This window comes from Macaca fascicularis, chromosome X (genome assembly GCF_037993035.2).
Source record: "Macaca fascicularis isolate 582-1 chromosome X, T2T-MFA8v1.1".
Taxonomy (NCBI): domain Eukaryota; kingdom Metazoa; phylum Chordata; class Mammalia; order Primates; family Cercopithecidae; genus Macaca; species Macaca fascicularis.
The window spans coordinates 140,645,571-140,670,251 of NC_088395.1; the positions used below are offsets into that span (position 1 = coordinate 140,645,571).

The following is a 24,681-nucleotide window of genomic DNA, read 5'->3' on the forward strand; positions in this document are numbered from 1 at the left end:
CCCACAGCGATATCTTTGAATCTCTTTATCTCCTCGGATCCTGCCCCCAAACACTTGGCGGAGCAGCGGAGCGGAGAATAGAAGGTCCGCGCGCGAACAGGAGGCGGGGCCTGCCGCCTCGAGCCGTACAGGGGGTGGTTTCTGCACATGCGCTGTGTCTCTGCGGCTTCAGCGGCCCCCTCTCTGCGGCCAATCAGGGCCCGCGGCGCGCTCGGGACGTATAAACGCTCTGTGGGTCGTGTGCGTGCGAGGGGGGCGACGTAAGGGCGCTCCGCGAGCCCGTCTCTCCTCGAATGAAAGGAAACAACCTCCGGCGACAGAGCCCCGCTCTCAGGCACTGCCGGAGAACCGAGACCGACTTCTTTCTCTTTACCCTCATTGGCGCTTCTCTCCTGCCGTCCGCCTCTGGGCCCTGCCGGTGAGTCCCCACGGAACCCTGGGGCCCCCCATTCTCTGCCCGGCGGGAGAAGACAAGGAGGATGGCGGTGGCCAGGCCGCCGCCCCTGCCCGTTGTTAAAGGGGACTCTTGGTGGTCTCGCTTTATTGTCAGGGACCCCAGAAGCGCCGCTCATTGTAGACGCTTGGCGGAGAGGCTGCTGAGAAAGTGCCTTGGAGGTACAGAAGGAGAGGTTAGGCTTACGCCTAGACTTCGGGGGAGGGGGCGCAACATTTGAGGAGGGAAAAAACTGGGAATTTTTAGTTTTTGCCGTTGCTTAGAACATATTTGGGAAGGAGGGAGACTCCCAGTTTGGGAAGAGTAAGAGGAAGATTGTTAGGATGGCAAAAGAGCTAGCCTTACGGAATGAGGAAAAACTCCGGGGTGGGGGGAATTAGGGGTGAAACTGGGGTATAAGGGGAAGCTTACAACGAAGACTGTGAGAGGGCTAACTCTTGGGGGAGGGGGCATAAAGAAAGTGGTAGGATGATATTTTCCTGGATTCGGGAGGATTGGAAAAGGACGTTTAGGGGACCCTGACTTTACGACGGAAAGGAACCTGCTGAAGTGTTTTAGAGGAAGATAGTTTTGTGACTTTAGCGCTTGATTAGAGGGAGATCTTGGAGTCTAGTGTGTATTGGGGGAATAAATAACGGAGAGGATCCGGTACTTTATGTGTATTGTCTTTCATTATATGGATGAACACCACGATATTCTTTTCCAATTTCTGTTCGTTTTGATATTCTGCGTGGAAGTTAGAAAATCTTTTGTTTTTAGAAAACCTTTTATTTTCATCGCCTTACTACGTAATGTCAGGTCTTATTTATACTGTTCAAATTATTTCTCTACCCTTGGGTTTGAAACAACTGGAAAATTCCTTTAGTTTCCTTTTGAATAACCGCAAAAAGCAGTGCGAAGCATGTAATAATATCGTGCAACCAAATTCAGGTGCCCTTCCGGTATATCTTATTCGTTTATTTCTGTCCACTGTAACTTTCCTGTTAGAAATACTGCTTCTTTGGGGAATCACGTTTGTTATCTATTTTGATTTGTATATTTCAACTTGCTGTCGCGTGGAATGTTTTAATCTTCCGGAACTGCAGTTTTTGTTGTTTTGTTTGTTTTTCTGTGAAAATGCTTTTTCAGATACCAGGCATTGAACGAGCTCTGGAGTTGGTTCTTGAATGCTCTCTCTGATGTTTCAGGTTGTTTCTACCTTGGTGCTTCACAGCATCTTGGAAAATCAGAAATGCATTGATTGCTTAAGCTTAACTAATCTAGCTTTTATTTTTTTTCCAGGCATTTAAATTATGTATTACACGCTGTTATTGTTGCCTCTCTATTTCTGCTTTGTAGTGTTTTCCATAATGCGATGTTTCTTTTAAAGAAAAGGCTTCATTGTTGCGTGAAAGCATCAAACTTTGATCTCTGCATGGCCTGAAAAACCTTTTAGACTAAAATTAAAATGTCATATAGCTGTGGATCATTATGAACCCCTTAGTATTGGTCCTTGGAATGCCCTTATTCTACTTAAGTAGAGACCACAAATGTGACAACATTAGATAAAAATCTGTACTTTTATGATAAAGACATTTTTTGCTAGGAGTCATTGTTTCCATGATGTTCTCCACTTCATGTTTTACAAGGAGACTAAAAAAATTACCAAGATATGCACAGATGTATTATTTGAATTTTAGTGGAAAAATCCATTTAGTAATTGCACATTGGGGAAAGTTTTTAATTGGTTTGGTGCACTTTTTTTGTGGCTCTTGTTACTTTACAAATTAAATTTAAACTGATTACAGAAAAAAATACACTAGAATATTTTTGAATGCAAAATAAAGTGTACCTTTTTTCTCTTTTAGATTTTGGGGTCTTTGATATCTACAAAAGCAGGTTCTCAAAATTAGAATGAGAAATTAGCCTGTTTATAAATTGGAAGAGGCAGAATTCAATATAGATAGAATTTTGGGGATGCCATTTCGGAATTAATTTTAAGAATACGAAGTGATTTTTTCCATTCTAGAAATTTTCTTTATCCTAAGCCAGTTTTATAGCCAGTGCTAGGATTGTTTGGAAATTACACATTAAAGATGTCTGTACGGGATTTGATTTATACTGTGCCATCCTTTCAGCTGGCCAGGATGACCGGGAGTAATGCTGAATACATTATTATGGTGATTTCAGAGTGCCTACTATTCATTGCACAGTAGTAAAGAAACTAATTTAGAACTCAAATATAATAGCAAATTCTGATGCTGTTTATGGATTTTGGTATTTTGCATAGTTGATTCTAAAAATTTGGGCAGCTATATTCTTGATAAAGCAACCGAACACATACTTGCCTGAGCAAATGCAAACACACTTCCCTTTTGTTTCTTTTGTTTCTCTGTTATGTCCTTTTTTTTTTCTTTAATCCTAAAAGTATTTGCTGCCTGTTTTCAATCAGTTTCACGGTTTATAGCCAGTGCTATGAATACAGTACTATGGTAAAGTATCCGTTGCCATTTGGAAGACTGAGATATTTAAAATTATAGATAGCATTAAGAGTTTGTTAAACCTATCAAAGCAGAGACTGTCAGGGCCTTTGAAGTTGTGTTTAAAAGAAAATTCTAGACATAAATGGATGAGAAGACATGTTTTCTTTGTAGCTTCAGGTTAGATTTTGATTATCTGAATTTTATATTGAAAAGCACTGAATAGTTTGTAGATATTACCTTCCTAGCATACAACTGCTACTGTTCTTGTTGGTGAACTAATGCTTCTCGGAAAGCTGCAATGTAGTGTTAGAAAATTTTTTTTAACATAGTGTTATGAAACTGTTCAAATGTATAGACAAATGGAAAGAATTTAGCAAATTAATTTTAAGACAAAAGTTTGAGATTTTTCTTGATTGTGATGTGTGTTGTGGCAACCTGGATCTTGAACTGCTTAGTCCTGTTGATTTGGGAAAACTATACAAATCAAGTAACTGGTTTTAAATTTCTTCTGAGGAATCCATATTAAGATTGATGATCTAAATCTGAAACCTTTCATGTTACAGCTTTCCTTCCCTTTTTTTTGACTACCCTGTACTACCTATAATTATAATGTGACCAAATTTAAGGCTCATGCAGAAAAAAATTTCTTCCTTTACACAATATTACTAATTTAAGTATGGAAGTTACTACATTTAGAAAACCACTATCAGTTTGTGACTTTAATTGATAAGCAGGCTTGGAGTAAATCTTAGAGTCATATAATATGGTTGTTTTATAAATAATTGGGTCTTAAAGTTTGCATTTTTAAATAGACTGTTAGAAGCTTAACTTTTTATTTACTTGAGAATGGAATAGAATAGCAAAAAGTAATTTATTAAAGACATATACCTGATTTTTTTTTAACTCAGAAGTAATTTTTAAAGTGCATCAAAGTCGTAGTTAGGTAAATTCATTTTACTTTTATTGTTTTATCAATATGTGAACTTTGAGAAATTGTTCAGTTGTAGAATTCTGTTCCCACGGAGTATTCTGAAGTTTCCTTAGTAGCTTTTGCCCTGTTCTTAAGAGGTATAATTCTTTATCTCCTTGAAAGGGCACCTAGCTACACACGAAAAATATTTTACATTAATTATGCCAGCAGGTGATAATTTAATATTATACATTGTACATTTTTATCTGCACAGAAATAGTGTCAGTTATTTCACATATCCTCCAATTTGGGAGCGGTTTGATTTTTCTCAGTTACTCTAAACTTCATTTAGCTATCTGTCTATCTGTCTGTCTGTATTGATTATGGAGGCATCTTAGATTTTAATGTTAATTTATGTATACTAAATAACCATTTAAAAATGTATGTATTAAAACCTAGGTCAAACATTAAACAACTTACTTGAATATGTATAAACTGATTTTAAAACGAAATGAATTTTGTTACCTTTCTTATTCTCTGTAGCATTTCTTGGGGCTTCAAGGGGCTTAATTTGTCTGTACTAAATAAATATTTTAAAATGTGTATATTAAAACTTAGGTCAAATTTTGAACAGCTTTAATGAATATGTATAAACTGATTTTAAAATAAAATTAACATTGTCGCCCTTTTTATTCTCTGTAGCATTTCTTGAGGCTTAAAGTGGCATTCTAAAGGCAATTTAAAAATCATGTCAAGCTCAGTTGAACAGAAAAAAGGGCCTACAAGACAGCGCAAATGTGGCTTTTGTAAGTCAAATAGAGACAAGGAATGTGGACAGTTACTGATATCTGAAAACCAGAAGGTGGCAGCGCACCATAAGTGCATGGTAAGTATACCAGCAGTAACAGAGACCTTGAACCGATTCATGAGAATCTTAATAACACATGAATGTTCCTGAATACTAAAAAAAAACAAAAACCAAAGAAAACTCAGTTAAATTTTAAGAAATGGTTTATCACTGATGCTATGCCATTTTTACTAGAAAATTACCATTTAAATTTAACATCTTATTTACTGTTTTACTGTAATTTATATATGAACCTTGATTTTTTTTTAATGTAATTTATAGCTCTTTTCATCTGCTTTGGTATCATCACACTCTGATAATGAAAGTCTTGGTGGATTTTCTATTGAAGATGTCCAAAAGGAAATTAAAAGAGGCACGAAGCTGGTAAGTTGTTATTTCTGCCTCTTGAGAATAAAAATTATTTAAACTCATTAAAGAGGAAATTGCTTATTTTAGATTGTATTGCATTATTAACTGAGTATATTTTTAAATTGCAGGCTTTTTTTTTTTTTTTTCCTGAGCCAGCAAAATCCAAGGCCGGGTTTATCTTATTTACCACTCAACAAAAAGGAATGAGTCAATATTTATACTATTCAATTTTTTTTTGCTTTTCAAAGAGAATTAAAATCTTTTTGGAGGCTGTTTACTTAGAAAACAAGCAGTTTGGTTAATTCGAGTATATATTGTGTTAAAGTCTTCATGCAAGTTTATTTTTCATAATTCTGATATGTTTTCATCTCCATCATAAAGTTATTATGGTCATTACAAATGAAGATGACAGTAGCCTCTCAACAGGAAAGTGTTAGCTCTTGCCGAATGAAGTATTTTATTGTAGTTCAGCTGTATAACACAACATTTATGACTTTGGATAACTTTCAGTGAATTTCACAGGAGCTTTTCTGAAGCTGTGTTAGAGTAATGTTCCTGTAATTGTCTTCACTACCAATAACCATATTAGTAAGATATTACCTTGCTCTATTGGAATAGTAGTGTCATCTCAGTTGGTACTTATGACACATTATGGTTTACTTTGAAACAATTAATGGGAAGATTTATTTTTATTTTTCTCATTTGAACCCTTTATTAAAATTACATCCATAAATGTACCTTTAATAGCTTTGCTCTCCAGTTTCATTTTTTAAAAGATAGGTTTTGCCAAACATATAACTGTGTTTGTAGTTACTACATAACCTCTTATTTCACAAAGACTCTGAGATGGTAGTTTTTGGATGAAATGGTAATGGGAAGGGGGGGCTATCATTTTGATGATCAGGAATGATATGTTTTGAAAAGTAGTCTTCTATTAATAGTTTTACATAAAAAGCAATATGAAGAAATATGGGTTCAAAGATGACATTTGAGATTTGCTTTAGGATAGTCTCAAATCCTAGTATCAGTATTAGTACAAATGAGAATTCAGAGGTCAGACCATTTTTGTTGTAGTGAGACCTTAATTATGAAAATGTTTATCTTCCCCATCCTAAAAACTGTAGGTAGTAATAGAAAGCTCTGTTTTGTTTTGTTTTTCTTTTTTCTATCTTTTTTTTTGAGACAGTTTCACTCTTGTTGCCTAGGCTGGAATGCAGTGGCGCAGTCTTGGCTCATGGCAACCTCTGCCTCCTTGGTTCAAGTGATTCTCCTGCCTCAGCCTCCCAAGCAGCTGGGATTACAGGCATGCGCCACCATGTCTGGCGAATTTTGTATTTTTAGTAGAGACGGTGTTTCACCATGTTGGTCAGGCTGGTCTTGAACTGTAGACCTTAGGTGATTTGCCCACTTCGGCCTCCCAAAGTGCTGGGATTACAGGCGTGAGCCTCTGTGCCCAGCCTAGAAAGCCCTGTTTTTTAAATGTCAATTTTATTTGATGGTTTTAGGTTTCTTCATGTTACTGTGCTGATTTCTGAGAACTATAGCACTATGTTTTTATTTCCTAGTCCTTAAAACAAATGCAGATATAAAAAAGAATGATACTTACTTGAAAGTGATTGTGCTGTAAACCTTATTACCCCTTTATTTATTGCTTGACATGAATATCCCTGGAAAATATTTCTGTATCTTGACTTGTTAGCATTTTGTCACTTGACACAGCTCCTATAGTCAGAACAAAAGCAGTTTTGGTCCCTAATGTTGAAACATTATTAACAAATGCAATGCCTAGTGTTACATGTTATGTGAAGCAACAGCACACATCTGTCAATATTGCTAAGTTCAGTGGAGATTTAATATATTTGGACCTATTTGTTGAAGCATCAGAACTTTGTACGAGTTTTACTATTATAAATTGTTTTGATTAATTTTTAGTGTTATAGTGTAGGGAGATAATTCCTTCCCCAAGTGTAGTGTGTTATAAATAATGAAACTTGTTCCTTGATCTAGGGAATGGAACAATACTGGGAATTGAGAACACATGCTTTAGTAACAGATTTGAGTTTGAATTCCAGCTCTGTCCTTTACTAGCTAAGTGATCCTGAGTAAGTTATTTACTTCTCCAGGCCATGTTTTCCTCACCTGCAAAAGGGGATAGATAATGACAGTACTTGCCTCCCAGAATTATTGCCAGAATTAAAAGAGGAAGTATATAGGATTTAAGGTGGTGCTGGGCACATGATTAGGACTTGATAAATAGTAGCCACCACTTATAGTTATTGTTTTTGTTTGTTTGCTTGTTTGTTTTTGAGATGGAGTCTTGCTCTGTTGCCCAGGCTGGAGTGCAGTGGTGCGATCTTGGCTCACTGCAACCTCCACTGTGTTCAAGCAATTCTCCTGCCTCAGCCTCCCGAGTAGCTGGGACTACAGGTGTGTGTCACCATGCCTGGCTAATTTTTAAAATGTTTTTTATCTTTAATAGAGACAGGGTGTCGCCACGTTGGCCATGCTGGTCTTGAACTGACTTCAGACCATCTCTCCGCCTCGGCCTCCCAAAGTGCTGAGATTACAGGCATGAGCACTGAGGAATACTGGCAGAAGGGAAGAACTTTTGCTCCGTTTCCTTCCCTTAGAATGTCACAGTTTAAACAACTTATATAGGGGATAGGAGTGTAACATTTACACGTTTAGGTTTGAAATAATTTTTGAAACTCCTTTTAGCCTTCAGTTTTGCTGCTTTCATTATATCATTTTTACGTGATGTGCTATCAGGTAACCAAAATTCTAGATTTAGGTTTTATTCTCTACTATTCCCTGTGTCAATTTGTCTAAGCAATAAAAGGGCTATCAATCAAATAGGAGGGGGAAAAAAAAGAGTGAAAAGCTTTATGTAACTAGATAAACTACATATAAACTAGTATAAACTAGGTAATCAGCTTCCCTGATTGACTTTTTTTTTTTTTGAGACGGAGTTTTGCTCTTGTTGCCCAGGCTGGAGTGCAATGGCGCGATCTTGGCTCGCTGCAACCTCCACCTCCTACGTACAAGCAATTCTCCTGTCTCAGCCTCCCAAGTAGCTTGGATTACAGGCATGCACCACCATGCCCGGCTAATTTTTATGTATTTAGTAGAGACAGGATTTCACCATGTTAGTCAGGCTGGTCGCGAACTCCTGACCTCAGGTGATCCACCCGCCTCGATCTCCCAAAGTGCTGGGATTACAGGCATGCGCCACCATGCCCGGCCTCTAATTGACTTTTGAAGGCATTTTATCCTGTGAGCCTGTGAGCCTGTTTGCTCTGGCTCCTGTTCATCTGGATTTCTAGGTGAAAAGTAAGTCATGAACACTCATTGAAAATCATCGAAAACTGGAGTACTGACCCCTCTGTGCTTTCAAGACAAATTTCAGTCTGTACCTGGTGTTGACTCCAAAGTTGCTTGCTTGCCCCAAAGAAAAGAACAGAGATAAGGAGGCTAGGGCTTGAGGTTAAAGTGTATGTATCAACAGCCAGGTGGGTCAGAGTTGAGGATGAGAGGGCTCAGTAGAGCAGGAGGTGCGTGTGTATGGTTTTTATGTTCTTGCTGCCACAAGCAATTTTCCAAGGTTCATGTCAGCCACAAGGATCAAAGGCGGAAAGCCATTCTGCATGAACATTTTCATCTCCTTGACACCATCTTTCATTATATAGCACCAAGATGGACCAGGAAAAATTTGCCAGAATACTAAGGCTTTTATGATTTGATGCCCTGTTTTTTCAATTTAGACAGATATATATTTTTCCAGTATGATTCCCAGTTTCTACTGAAGCCATATGGAGATACCACATCTGTACCATCTATTCTTACTCTCCAGTCATCTAGCCAAGAAATGCAAATTTCCAAGTAAAATTATGAGTTATCACTGCTTTTTTGAATTTGTTTAAGGAGATACTTGAGAGAAGGATATTTGAAGAATTTACTGTTTCTGGATGAAGCTAGCTGGTGAGATTACTAAGGGTATCTACATTGGATAGCTTTTTTTTTTTTTTTTTTTGATGGAGTTTCGCTCTTGTTGCCCAGGCTGGAGTGCAGTGACGTGATCTCAGCTAACTGCAACTCCACCTCCCAGGTTCAAGCAATTCCCCTGCCTCAGCTTCCCAAGTGGCTGCGATTATAGGCACCTACCACCATGCCCAGCTAATTTTTTGTATTTTTAGAAGAGATAGGGTTTCACCATGTTGGGCAGGCCGATCTCAAATTCCTGACCTCAGGTGATCCGCCTGCCTCTGCAGATAGCTGTTATTCTAATTGGTACCGGTGTCAGATTAGATCACAGATTACAAGAAGAGAAAAGAGTTCAGAAGGCCATTTAGTTCACCTTTCTTACCCCTATGCAAGATTTCCTACAAGCCACTCAAGATAAGATCTTTGGCCTGAGGATTGGCTGACACATGTAATCCCAGTGCTTTGGGAGGCCGACTGGGAGGATTGCTTGAGGCCAGGAGTTGAAGACCAGCCTGGACAACAAAGCGAGACCCTATCTCTACAAAAAAATATAAAAATTTTGAAATGTGGTGTGTTCCTGTAGACCTAGCTACTCAAGAGGCTGAGGTGGGAGGATTGCATAAGCTCAGGAGTTCAAGGCTCTGGTGAGCTATGATTGTGCCACTATATCCATCTAGCCTAGGTGATAGAGTGAGGTCCTCTCTTTAAAAAAAAAAAAAAAAAAAAGAAAAATTTGCCCTGTTCTTAAATATATCAAAAAATTGTGATTCTACCCAAGTAACCTGAAACAAGACCAGTAATATATAACACTCCTCAGAGTTGAGAAATTCATACTTCTGTATAAATTAAGTATTTCTCTTAATTTAAAGCCATTTTAGATCTGTCTCCTTCCATTAAATAAATATTTGGGTTTTTTTTTTTCCTTATTAAAAAACCCTTTATATACTTGATGACTGTCCTCAGGTCACTCCTAAACGTTCCCTGTTTTCAAACTAAATTTTACTCATGTCTTATGAAATCCTCTGAACAGTTTTCCTGCTTTTTCTAGTAGTAGAAATAGCTAACATTTGTTAGACACTTAACGTGTGCTAGGGACTGTGCTAAGTTTTTAAATTATATGATCCTTTTTAATGCTTATAATCATGTTGTGAGATAGGGAAGTATTCTCATCTTACATGTGAGGAAATTGAGGCTCAGATGAGTTAAGTAACCTGACTGTAGCTAGTAAGTGGCAGAGCTGGGATTTGAATCCAGGGTCAGTTGACTCCCAAGCCAGAACTCCTAATCACCAGGTTACGCTAGACTGTCTTTTAAGCTACACTCCAAAATCGCATTTAAAGAAACAATGATTACAGCTTAGCAGTTTTCTAATAAAGATGGAAATAGTACTGAATTTAGGACATAATCAGACTCCCATTAATATGTTCTATTAAGTAGTAATATCTTGTTAATTTTTAGGACAAAAACCCTATACACATCCTATGTAAGAATATTGTGATATTACCCTCCACATATATTTGTAGCCTCTGAAAATAAAAAGACGATTTCCACATAGTCTTCACTTTGTTATTTATTCAGTACCAGTGTAGTACTTAGCATTTTAAAGAACAGGGTGTCTTCTGTCTGGGAGGAGTCTACCTGTTGAGATAGTTCAGACTGCTTCCTAGAGCTGGTAAGATTAAAAAAATGGAATGAGTCTAGGAAATATTAATAGGTTAGCCATACCAGAATAGGTCTTTGAGACCCATCCCAGTTGAGTAAGGTGGGATGATTGCAGGGGCTTCCAGCATTAGAGAGGAATTTCAACTCAGATAGGAAGGGATGGGGAAGGGTAAAAGCAGGATTTCTCAGGAGACAGGTGATACACAATAGTCACTGTGAAGAATGAAGTATAATGATGGCAGCATATTTGTCTACTCTACATAGATGTTCTGCAGGTATGTTAAACTCAACCTGTCTAAACCAGTTCATCACCCACCCCTCCCCAAACCTGATCCTCTTTCTGAATCCTTTACCATCAACTCTTCCTTCTTCCATATCAGTCATGTCAGTCCTATTTGTGGGATGTCTGCCTTTTCTTTCTTAATGCCACCCTATGTCCAGTCTTGCTCCTCCCACCCTTCCAGCATACTACTGATAGTTACCTGATCTCTGCTTTTAAAAGCTAATGCCACTCCCTAACTGGAAACCTTTCATGATTTCTTACTGCATACAATACAATGTCCAGAGGCCTCAGCCTGCCATTCAGAAGTCTTGTCTTAACCCACTTTTTCCATCCTTATCTCATTCTCTCTCCTCTGGGTTTTCCAGGCATCCTGTCTCTGACCCCATTGCGGTGCACATACTGATTTTCACCTCTGCTTGCGGCTCTTTTTTCCTCCTAGCTGCCTCTTAAAAGTTCTATCTCTTTTTGAGATCCAGCTCAAGCTTCACACTTTGTTTCTGTCATATAGCATAACACAGTATGCATTGTATTTGATACACATGTGCAAGCCTTTCTTCCCCACTGTATTGTTGACTCTGTGAGAGTAAGACTGTATTCTCTTTGCCCAGCCTAGCATGACATGGGGATAATGCATAGAAAACTCTTCATATGGTGCTTGATGTCTTCTTTGTGCTCAATAGTGTTCTAATAAATAAGTGGGCACTCATTGTTGGTGGACTTTGAAGATAGAAAGGGCTTCAGCTGGATAATAGTGTGAAGCCTTAATAACAGGCTAGGTATAAATTGACTAGGGAAGTCATGGTGTAGCACAAAATTCCTCTGTTTTGGTTAATTAGTGTTTTAGTGTTGTTTGCAACTTGAGCGGTTTGAAAAGGGAGGAGAGTAATTTAGAGGGAAAAATCAGGTTGGTTATTTTTTTCCAGAGAGTATAGAGAGCTGTGTGTGCCTCAAACATGAGAGTTTTCATGTTTTTTCAGCCTTCGCTCCCTCAGTATAGTTTTGTGTTTATTGTTTCCTTGGGTATTAGTCAAGTTCCCATACAATATAGAGTTTAGAATTTACCTGTTTATCAAATACTTGAGTGCCCACTTTCTACCAGCACAATGCTAGGTACTTTGAATGTAAACATGAATAAATATGGTTTAGCCTTAGAAGTATGTAAAGAATGACACAGGAGAGCTGGGAAAGAGGATCACAATTAATTATGAGAAGTCAGAAGACTCCATAGAAAATGAGAGTTGAAATGTGTTCCTCCAGGAGAGGGAAGCTATGGAAGTCAAAGATGAAGAGTTTCAAGGAGGAGGAAGTGGTCAAAAAATATTAAATAAGTATTAAATGCCAGTGCTATTTATAGTAGATTGTGTGATTTACTTAGCATTCAGTAGGGGCAAAATGGAATACCCACATTGTATAGAATGCTGCCACTTTGCTTTCTGCAATCACAGAAGCTGAAGATTCTAGATGACTCTTGGTGCTACTAAATCCTTAGAGCAGTGGTACCTAACCAACTCTACTAAATCAGAAAAGGGGCAGGGGTGAGGGTTGGGTTGTGCTGCAGACAGGTATCTTTTGAAAAAGATTCCCAGATTTTTTTTTTTTTTAGACGGAGTCTCACTCTGTCGCCAGGGTGGAGTGCAGTTGTGTGATCTTGGCTTACTGCAACCTCCATCTCCCTGGTTCAAGCGATTCTCCTGCCTCAGCCTCCTGAGTAACTGGGATTACAGGCACGCACCAGCACGCCCAGCTAATTTTTGTATTTTTAGTAGAGATGGGGTTGGGGGTTTCACCATGTTGGCCAGGATGGTCTCGATCTCCTGACCTCGTGATCCGCCCGCCTTGGCCTCCCAAAGTGCTGGGATTACAGGCGTGAGCCACCATGCCCGGCCTCCCAGGTGATTTTTGATGAACAATGCTGGTTATGGACCATTGCCTTGGGTCAGGGGTTGGCAAACTTTCTGTAAAGGACCAGACAATATTTAAGGTTTCGCAAGCTATGTAGTCTCAGTTGAAATCACAGACAATACACAAAGAAATGAGCGTGGCCGTGTTTTAATTAAACTTTTTATTTACAAAAAACAAAGTTTTTTGTAAATAAAAATATTTTTACTTTAATTGTAAAAAAATGTAAATAAAAATATTTACAAATAAAGTTTGTAAATCCCATGGATTAGGCCCACAGGATGCCTTCTGTAGGGAGGAAAAGAGGTAAATTTTCTTCCTGAAGATTTGTTCAGTGGCCTCATTGTCATCTGTGTACCTTAGTGTACATGCATTGTGAATATATTCATATAAATGTGAATTTTTTTAAAAGCTCCAATTATGGCATGCAGATTAATTTTAATGTATGCAGATATTTTACCAGTCATTTATATTAAAATGAACTTTGCTTTACTTTTGAGGTGATAAAGGAGAATGAATGTAAGGTCAAAGAGAAACTTGGAAGTGTAGTGGTGGAGAAAATTGGGTCTTTGGCTATTACTGAATAAATTTTTTTTAATACACAATTTTTTTATTTGCCTCCATTTAATACTTTTTGGCAATTGGGAATACTGTCAAGTAATTTCATTAGAAAATCCTCATTTATTTTTGCTAATGGAGGAGATCCAAAACCAATAATATAAACAAAACATATTCTTGGTTTTGGGGGCTATCTCGGTACTTATTTGAGCATAGATGTGGACGAGGTGTTCTTCACAGACTAAATATAGCAAGCGGCATAGCAGTTTAGAGTACCCTCAGCTGGAAAAACCCATACCCGAGAAAAGCTTGGACATAAAAATCTGAGCTCAGAAAATGTCTGTCTGAATCTTTCAATACACAAAAAGAAACTTCAGAAACTCCAATAAGAGAATTTATATTCCTCGTCGGTCATGATGCAGAAAGTTGGGTAGAGTTGGAGTGTGTTATTCTGAGCAAGGTCAGGAGATGAGGTTAAGGCTTAGTTCATTTCCCTCCCATTTCCAAGACATCTGAAATAACCTATTCAGTAACTGCTTAGATTTAGCCTGTTAAATCTAGTAAAAATTTAACAAGTACTTTTCAGTGGCCCTATTTTTTAGAAGTACCTGGAATTTAAGGTCCTAATCTGTTTTTCAAGCAACTTGTCACTTTTCAATGACTGACAGCTTTCAGATTTCACTGTTGTTTTCTGGCTTTCCATTTAAACCTTAAAAGTAGTGTTAAGTTTGTGTTTTTATGAGACCTCCTTCAAAATGCTGTTTTTAACAAATAGTAACTAAAGGATCATACAAACAGTTTTAAGTTCATATTCCACCCTCCCATGAAGTGGCACTTTTTAAGGAATTTTTAACACATAAATTTAACAAATAAAAACTAAAACAGCAGTTAACCAGATAATTCAGAGCCATTCTGTTGTCTAGTTATTTGGATATGTGAGGTATTACTATAAATAAAGCAATGAAGCTGGAGTTAAGGAGCATTTTTGGGTGCATCTCTGAAAACTTGCCCCAACTGTACTGTCACTTTCTAGTATTTATTGGGGGTAATATTATCTGTTATTAAAAACAAAACCAAAAGTCAAGCACCTGCGTAAGGTAAGCTGCTCTCACTTTGTTTTTGGCTCATATCTCCTGTGAAAATATCCTCGATACAGTGTTCCCTACTCCAAGAGCTTTTGGCATTTTTTTTTTCTTTGCCTACAGGCTCAAGAACGTGACCTCTTTTTGTACCCTCCTTTGCCTTGTCTGTGCATTCGTAGCAGTTTTCTTGGAGCAGATTTCTTGAGAACAGTTGACTGCTTGGCTGTGAGAATGTCTGTCTATACACTGGTAGTCAGTTACTGACAGACATATTATAGGGCGATGAAGCTGGACAAATCTAAGTTGCAGGCAGCCTTTCCTCCCTCAGTTCCCTATGGCTCTGTCTGACCATTAGGTTCCAGCTTTTCCCCAAGAGCCTATCGTAGAAGTTGACAATCTCATTTTCATTTTACTCCCCTATAGTTACTGAGAAAGCAGTATTTTGCCTTGTGCTCTTTAAGACTTCTTTTTGCAAACTGAATTTCATTCCTGTCCTAGTTAAGTTGACTGAGGAGCAGGTATGTCCCAGCCTCTGGCTCCTACCCGACGTTAGCTAAGTCTCAGTCCATTTAGTTCCTTGTGTCTCCTCTCATGCGTGACTTAGTTCCTCTTTCGTCAGTGGGTCAGCTCCTTGAGACTCTGCTTATGTTGCACAATTTAACCTTAAGTTAGTGTAGCTTATAGAGATGCCGTGCAAATATCTGTAATAAGACAGGGCCTCTTTTTCCAGTATCCCTAATTTGAAGCTGGTAATTAATTACTAAGGTTTGCTAGGTCGACTAGGTAGCAAACTGAATAGGAGAGTAAAAGAAAAATCATTGTTAATGAAGAAATTTTCACCTCTATCTAAATCAAGAACTTGAAATCAGGATACAAGCAGGATAAGCTGAGAATTAACATGTATGCCTATGATGGGGGCAGGAAATTAGCCCTCAACAGAATGTTTGATACACGGAGCAGGCCTTTTTTGGGGGGATTGGGGGAGAGAGCTTCCATTGTTCTTGAAAAACACGTTTCTGTCAGGTTAACTTTCATTTTCCCACGTTTAAGGAAACCATGGATACTGTGTAAGCATGATGGTACATGGCAGTTGACAGTCATTTTGCTGAAGCCCCAGTAGGGACTGTGGTAAATTGGAGAGCAAATGTTTTGTGTAAAGGGAGATACTGGAGCCATTATTAGGGTATAACCAACCAGGTGCCTTGTGGTAGAGGGGTCCCCATTTTCCAGTTATTTCACATTTTTCTAGGGAACACCTCTGTTTTATTTTTATTTCCTGTAACATTTTTTAAACTGGACTAGCCACCTATCTGGTTTCTCAGCTCCTTTAATTTTTCTTTTTATCTCATCTTAGTTCTCAACCTTGTTTCTAGTGGGGCTAATCTTTTCTCTGAAACATTCTTGCCGCTGTTGATTCTGTGCTCCTCCATCTGGATTGATCTCCCCAATTTCACCATTCCCAGTCCTAGATCAGAATGTTTAAATATTTTTAGAAGTAGCTGAAGATAATTATGTTAAATCTGCAGGTATTAGAAACATGAATGAGAAAAAATATGCCGTAAGATTAAAATCTTCAATAATAGAGTATGTTTGCAGTGACATACTTACTGAGCACTACTTTGTAAGACACAGTGTTAGTCTTCAAAAATAAATTCTGTCTAGAATGAATTGATTGATAAAATTTATGTATTTATAAAGATAATTAGCCATATAATGGAGTAAAATGATAAGCGCCAAAATGAACAGTTTATATATATATGTATCTGTTAAGTCCCTTAGGAGTTTAGAGAAAAAGGATTGTTTTAGAGGTTGGAATATAGCATGGTAGACTAAGATAAGTTTCCCTTTTTGTATTCATAGGTAAGCAAGCAAATGTAAACATTGTATTTTGGTTATATTATGGATAATTTTTGCTATTTTGTTAGCACCTTGCCGGAAATTCGACTGCTTATATGTGAATGCTGCATAAAATAGGTCTTGTGAATTCTAAGTTAGCAAAATTCCAACTCCTAACCTTGTAAAGAAGTTTCCACTCTGAAAATATTTTTTATTGATATGTCTTCCTCTTTCTTCTCTTTCTTGAGTGAAACTGACTATAAAAGTAAAGTAAGCTTTAAAAAAATTACCTGTCTTGAGTTGCTATAGTTAACTGGTTATTTGCAAAATGCATTTGTTTCACCATAGCAGCTTAAAACCAGTTACTTTGGGCAGATTTAAATTTATAACCAGCCAAAAACTATTTTGGTATATTTTGGGTTTTTGGTTCCCATCTTATTCTCACCAGACTGAGAGATGGGTATTGAAAGCATTTACTAGAGTTTTCCTAATTTGTTTTTTAAATAATATTTTTGCATATGAAAGTACTTTTGCCCATTGTAGAAAAATCAAAATACAGGGCATTATAAAGAAAACCAGCCACCCAGAGATAGCCACTTAGCATTTTGCTGTTTTTACTTCTACCTGTTTTAAAGAATCTATGTTATAAACATAGTTGGGTTCATAATTCACATAGTTTTGTATTCTGCCTCATTTTTTTAACTTAACATGACACATAGATCTTCCTGTGCCATTCCAATTTATTTGAAAAGAATGGCTGTAGAACATTTTCTCGTGTGTATAATTTATTTAAACATTTTTCTTTTTCTTTTTCTTCTTTCTTTTCTTCTTTCTTTCTTTTTTTTTTTTTTTTTTTTTGAGATGGACTTTCACTCTTTTTGCCCAGGCTGGAGTGCAGTGGTGCAATCTCGGCTCACCGCAACCTTCGCCTTCTGGGTTCAACTGATTCTCCTGCCTCAGCCTCCCGAGTAGCTGGGATTACAGGCATGCACCACCACACCCGGCTAATTTTGTATTTTTAGTTGAGACGGGGTTTCTCCGTGTTGGTCAGGCTGGTCTCGAACTCCCAACTTCAGGTGATGTGCCTGCCTTAGCCTCCCAAAGTGCTGGGATTACAGGCATGAGCCACTGCGCCCGACCCTAAACGTTTTTCAGTTGTTGATAGGTGGTTTTACATTTTAGACTGTTCTAAATAATTCTACAATGAATGTGCTTGTGCATTAATTGCTTGAGTCTGATTAATTTTTAGACTAGATTTATAGAGTAAAATTACTGGCTTAGAGAATACAAATTTAAAAAAAAAACCTTGTTAAATCAGGCAAATTGCATTCTAGAGAGTATGTACCAATTTCCAGCTGTATACAAGAGTGCCCATCTTAACTGTATCTTGTCAATGTTGAGCTCAATATAGTATTTTAAATGGCACCTCTCTTTTCAGTTTTGCTTGCTAATTGAATTTAATAATTTTTTTTTCGAAATGTACCCGTCTAAACCTGTTTTAGATGTAAGTTTCAAGATAAACTACTTTCCCTAAAGTTCTTAGTGAAGTGGGATAGTGTTTGATGCTTTAAAAAAATAGATTGCAAAATAGCATGTGTAGAATTACGTTTCACGTAAGCATTGTAATACTGTGAGGCATCTCTGCTTGGTGAGTATGAGTGATTTAAAAATTTTCTTTGTGCTCTTTTGTGTTTTCTAAAATTTCTTTAATATAATAGAACTTTGTAATTAAGCAACAGTTCAAATGCTCTACCTCCTTAAGAATGTATAAGCCATGCAAAAGCTTTGCCTTCTTGATAATTTGGCATAGTATTTCTTTTTACAGTAATACTTTGAAGTTTCTGTATTTATTTAAAGAAGAAAGGGGTATTTCTTGTATCAATAGTGGGCACTGACCCTCATGTTTTCTGGGAAACAGCTGTAGCAAGACTGTTTCTGTTTCTGACTTATATATGAATATTTTCAAAATGATAGCTTGAATGAGAGTGTGAGTGTTTGACTTGCTTAGAGAAATGTAAGAAATTTTATTGGAATTTATATTAGCCTCTTGATACACCAATATTGCTTAGAGGCCGAGTAATCCAAAAGTTAGGAATGCTAAGTGTTCTTCATGTTCAAATTAATAAAAAGAGGGATGAGAACACTTTAGAACAAGATGTCCAGCAACCAAGTAACAAATGAACAGTTTTTTAGATTTAGCTTGTTGTGAATCTATTTGGGCATGTCATCTACAGTTAAATGGCCTCATTATAAATGTTCACTTGGTACAGTACATTATGATATGTTAATCAAAACCACTGAAAGTCATTGTTACATAACTTTTTAAAGATAACTTTTTTCCTAAATGTAGAGTATGAGCTAGTTAATCAATATGAATTATCCATTAAATTCAAAAGGTAAGGTATAATAAAATACATTGAAAGCATCTGTTATATGTTTACCTGAATTCGTAATGCAAGAGGTAAGTGACATAGATTAAACTGAAGTACCGTGCATATTTTCACAATATAATCAACTTGACATCATAAAATAGTCTCAGAGCTCAAGGTATTAAAAACACTACCTAATTCTTTTATCCTCTCTCCTTCCCTCACTTTAAATGGATTTTACCAGGTTTTCAAATAGTTATGTGAGATTTTTTTCCCACAGAGTCTCATTAATTAAGTGGAATTTCTTTTTTTTTTTTTTTTTTTTAAGACGGAGTCTCGCTCTGTTGCCCAGGCTGGAGTATAGTGGCGCGATCTTGGCTCACTGCAACCTCCACCTCCTAGGTTCAAGCAGTTCCGCTTCAGCCTCCCAAGTAGCTGGGGTTACAGACGTGCGCTACCACGCCCAGTTAATTTTTTTGTATTTTTAGTAGAGTTGGGGTTTCACCATATTGGCCAGGCTGGTCTTGAACTCCTGACCTTGTGATCCGCCCGCCTCTGCCTCCTAAAGTGCTGGGATTACAGGCATGAGCCACCATGCCTAGCAATTAAGTGGAAATTTTAAGAGAAACATTTTTTTCTGGTATGAGACATTTTCTCCAGTTACTTATACCCAGGAAGATCTGGATTGCATAAAAAGTTCTCTTTTATAATGTTACATACAGCTCACATTCCTGAATTACAGTATTTCAAATTTTCTCTTGACCATAATGAAATAATAGACATTAATAATATTCTGTTAATTTTGTCAGTGTTTAACGTGGGAACAAAATACCCCAGAAGAATTTTATTCTGGTTATTCTAAGGAGAGAAAACAAGAAAAATAGCATTAATTACAGAAGTTTTCAATAACCAATTTGTTTCCTTGACAGAAATTGATATGCCTCTAATCTGATATACAGCCTTAGAAAGTCACATACTAATAATAATATTTTGTCGTTTTGCCTTAGATGTGTTCTTTGTGCCATTGTCCTGGAGCAACAATTGGTTGTGATGTGAAAACATGTCACAGGACATACCACTACCACTGTGCATTGCATGATAAAGCTCAAATACGAGAGAAACCTTCACAAGGAATTTACATGTAATTATTTAACTTCTCTTTAAGTTTTTTTTTTTTTTTTTTTAACAATTATACTTTCTTTGGGCTTTTGTAAAAATTTTTCCCATTTCAAAGCATTTCATCGTCATCATAAAGGGTGTTTTTGATAAGAAATTTAATACTTAGAGAAATAGTACAGAAAGTTTAATAATATTTTTTGAATCCAGCTAGTGAATGGGGGTGAAGTGTACTGCTCATTTTCTTAACTTGAAAAGTGAGTTTAATTTAGTTTGCTTACTAATTTTTGATTTCTTCATTTTTTATAGGGTCTATTGCCGAAAACACAAGAAAACTGCACATAACTCCGAAGGTACATCATTTAGCCACGTTTCAGCCACTTTTCAGTTTCAAGAAGAAATTTGAGTACAAATTAGTGAATTGTACTATATCAATTTTAACCATAAGATATATCTCAACATTCAGTACATTTAGAAGAATTGAGAAAAGTATTAGGATAAACTAATGTGCATAGTAAAAAGATCTGAACTTTTTTTTTTTTCTGAAACGAAGTCTTGCTCTGTCACCCAGGCTGGAGTGCAGTGGCGTGATCTCAGCTTACTGCAACCTCAGCCTTCCAGTTTCGAGCGATTCTCCTGCCTCAGCCTCCTGAGTAGCTGGGATTACAGATGCGCACCATCATGCCAACTTATTTTTGTATATTTAGTAGAGACAGGGTTTCACCATGTTGGCCAGGCTGCTCTTGAACTCCTGACCTCGTGATCCACCTGCCTCAGCCTCCCAAAGTGCTGGGATTACAGGCATGAGCCATCGCGCCCAGCCAAGATCTGAACTTGTAAGAAAACTTTTACCCCAAAGTCCTTGTAAAGTATATGTTGAAAATCTATCTTTAGTAAGAAATTACGCTGGTGGCTGCATGTTTCGTTTCTTTCTTTTTTGAGACGGAGTCTCACTCTGTTGCCCAGGCTGGAGTGCAGTGGTGCAATCTCGGCTCACTGCAAGCTCCGCCTCCCAGGTTCACACCATTCTCCTGCCTCAGCCTCCCGAGTAGCTGGGACGACAGGCGCCTGCCACCACGCCTGGCTAATTTTTTGTATTTTTAGTGGAGACGGGGTTTCACTGTGTTAGCCAGAATGGTCTTGATCTCCTGACCTCGTGATCCGCCCACCTCGGCCTCCCAAAGTGCTGGGATTACAGGCGTGACCCACCGCGCCTGGCCTCGTTTCTTTTCTGTTTTCTTTCTTTTTTTGAGACGGAATCTTGCTGTGTTGCCCAGAGTGCAGTGGCGCAATCTCGGATCACTGCAGCCTCTGCCTCCTGGGTTCAGGCGATTCTCCCGCCTTGGCCTCCTGAGTAGCTGGGATTACAGGCACCCACCACTACACTCTGCTAATTTTTGTATTTTTAGAAGAGACGGGATTTCGCCATGTTGGCCAGGCTGGGCTTGAACTCCTGACCTCAGGTGATCCACTCTCCTCGGCCTCCCAAAGTGCTGGGATTACAGGCATGAGCCACTGTGCCTGGTCAGCTGTGTGTTTCTTTAAGGATGCTAATTGGTATCCTTGCTACTGTCATATTATAAATGATGTGAACTTGGTAATAGTAGTACATTTTGTGATCACCAGGCTTTCTGTTAAATTTTTATTCACATTTGTAGTACTTAAAAAAATGCGAATGTGTTAATAAGTAACCAAATTTAAAATACAAACTTTAAACATTATTTTATAGTTTGTTTCTACTTAAATTTATATAAAACCAGGTTAGTCATGTTTATATGTAGTTAGCCAAGTTGTACTTGGTCTGTAAAAAGTATGGGAAAACTCTGATACTGAGTTCTGACTTGTTTCAAACATTTTCAAACAGATGGTTTTGATACTTTTACTAGCAATATAAAATGGCTTAGATGTAATCTGCAATTGTTCTATTCCTTCATTTAGATTAGAAATCTTTAAAATTTTTGTTTGCTTTTGAGAATATGTTGCTTAGAATTATAATGGTTTGAGCACTGTTGTTTTAGGAAGTTGTTTCTTTTATAAAGATTTACCTAATTATTGGTATTCGCATGTTAAAATTGGTGGTCCTTTTTGATCTCTAGATCTTGGCTTTTGTAATACAAAACAATATTGTTTCCACTTCTGGACTTGAGATTAGTCCAGATACTTTAAAGTATTGGTTAAAAACACAGTCATTAGCAAAATCTAGTCTTTAAGGTAAACAAACTGGATAAATAATAACAATGTTTTTCGAGGTGATAAAATATGACGCAAAAAACCTTAATAATGCTTTTCTTCTGTTTTCTCCTCACTGAATTCTAGAATTGAATTGGAAAATCCTTTGTGAAAGATTGAGTATGCTTTTCCACCTTTAATTATTTCAGATTTTAACAGTACATTTATTTCATACTCTTTAAGATTATAGTGGCCCTATATGGTTTTTTCTTAATCAATTTTTAATTTTCGTGAGTACAGAGTAGGTGTATATATTTATGGGGTACATGAGATATTTTGATACAGGCATGCAATGTTAAATAAGCACATCATGGAGAATGGGGTATCCATCCCCATTTCAAACAATCCAAGTTAAGCTGAGGATTTAGACAATGTTATGCTGTATGTTAAGCTGAGGATTGAGACTATGTTATGCTGTATGTTAAGCTGAGGATTGAGACTATGTTATGCTGTATGTTAAGCTGAGGATTGAGACTTATGATCTGATGAATACAAGTATGAGCACACTGAGACAGGATATTTGAGATAATTAAGGATGATTAATATATACTGATTAATATAAACAGCTCCCATTTTATTCCCTGAATTTCTGAAGCTGATAGTACCATCTAGTGGTAGGGAGAAGTCACTGCAAACTATATAAAGGAGAATAATTTTGGCCATGTTTTAGCCCTGTGAAACTTAATAGTGAGAGATCTAAATTCATACTTTTCAAGACAACTTTTCTTTTAATGTAACTGGCAGCATTATTATAACTTCAGATTTGTGATACAATTAATTTGAATTTGGGATTCGATGTGTATGTCTGTAGAACAGTGGGCGGGGGTTTGTATCATTTTTATATATAGTGTATTTATATTCACATTGTGGACCTTGAAAGAATAATTCTATAAAGTATTAAAGCTTTATGTTTATTGATTTCTGGCTTTTATCACATTGATCTATCTCAAATTTAGTTGATTTTGAGTGCTTTGTCAGAAACAGAACTTCCAATTATTCCATTGTTCTAATGGGAAACGTATGTTCTCCTTTATGATCGTGATTTATGATGGGAGGTTATAGGATTGTATTTCAGGGACTGTCTTTTAAGAATTGTGCTGCACTAGTCTCCAGAGCAAAGAGGAATGAATATCTATGGTAATGTCTTGGTCATTTGCCATCTGTGGCTCAATACTTACTTTGCTAATACTTGATATGATAAATGCTATTAATATATCATTCAGTCTGCCATGTTAGCTTTATATAAAATGAGCTCTTTTGAAATACTAAATTCGAGAATAATTGCATAATATAGCAATTCAATTTTCCCATCACAAATAAAATATTATTGAATATTAAATACCTAAAACCTATGTCATCCGTTTTGCTTCAGAAAAAGTGGACTGTGAATTTGAAAAGCAATTTAAAATCTATATGGAGTTTTTAACTATCATTATGTCACTAGGTTATTAGAATGCCCATCCCAGGAACTATATGTATTTACCTGTTAGTGGTGATGGGCTTAGATAAGCTGCCTATAAAATCATTCCAAACATACAAGAAAGCATTTCTGGGCTGGCGCAGTGGCTCACTCCTGTAATCCCAGCACTTTGGGACGGCAAGGCTAGTGGATCACCTGAGGTCAGGAGTTCGAGACCAGCCTGGCCAACATGGTGAAACCCCGTCTCTACTAAAAATACAAAAATTAGCTGGGTGTGGTGGCGCACACCTGTAATCCCAGCAACTCAGGAGGCTGAAGCGGGAGAATTGCTTGAACCCAGGAGGCGGAGGTTGCAGTGAGCCGAGATTACGCCATTTGCACTCCAGTCTGGGTGACAGAACAAGACTCAGTCTCCAAAATAAAAGGAAAGCATTTCTGATGCAAAATATCTCCCCTATCAATGGTGACAGTTAACTGAGGACACAGTCCTTCTGGAATTATATACAAGCTGGTAAATATATTTCAGCTACTATTTGCCAGGCCTGTTAGGTAATTGGGGAGATAGGGATAAATTAGATGGGTCTCTGCCCCAAAGGGCTTGAAGTCTAATGTGAGAGATGTACACTAAATAAATAGTTGCACAAGTAATAGGTTACAATTGTAATAAATCATATGAATGAGAAATTAGAGTGCCATGAGCAAATGTTTGGGGGGACCTGTGAGAAAATTTCTTTTAAATTAAGTCTTAAAAGACTAAAGAGGATTGGAGGCACATTCTATGCAGAAGGAACAGGATCTTTGAAAACTTAGACAGGAAGGAACTTGATACTTCCAAGGAATTGATAGAAAGCTATGTAAGTAAAAGATAGATCGGGGCAGGCATGGTGGTTCATGCCTGTAATCCCAGCATTTTGGGAGGCTCCAGTGAGGAGATGGCTTACGGCCAGGAGTTTAAGACCAGCCTGGACAACATAGCGAGACCCTCTCTCTACAAAAAATTTAAAAATTAACTGAGCATGGTTCTGTGCACCTATAGTCCCAGCTACTCAGGAGGCTGAGGCAGGAGGATTACTTGAGCCCAGAATTTCAAGGCTGCAGTGAGCTACGATCACGCCACTGCACTCTAGCCTAGGCAACAGAGTGAGACTCTGTCTCTTACTCAAACAAACAAAAATGATAGGTAGAGTGGCACATGAGGTTGGGA

At 37.5% G+C, this 24,681-nt stretch overlaps 1 protein-coding gene across 4 annotated transcripts in view; it reads left to right on the forward strand.

Moving 5' to 3' along the window:
* Nucleotides 1–291: 291 nt before the first annotated feature.
* The window catches only part of PHF6 (PHD finger protein 6), a 55,747-nt gene continuing 31,357 nt past the window's right edge, over nt 292–24,681 (forward strand). For all 4 annotated transcript variants that reach the window (XM_005594615.4, XM_005594616.4, XM_005594617.4 and 1 more), the window contains exons 1-5: nt 292–418; nt 4,529–4,712; nt 4,956–5,057; nt 19,720–19,853; nt 20,138–20,181. In XM_005594615.4, the coding sequence (XP_005594672.1) occupies nt 4,575–4,712; nt 4,956–5,057; nt 19,720–19,853; nt 20,138–20,181 (418 nt within the window). In that variant the 5' untranslated portion in view covers nt 292–418; nt 4,529–4,574. The remainder of the gene's footprint in view (nt 419–4,528; nt 4,713–4,955; nt 5,058–19,719; nt 19,854–20,137; nt 20,182–24,681) is intronic.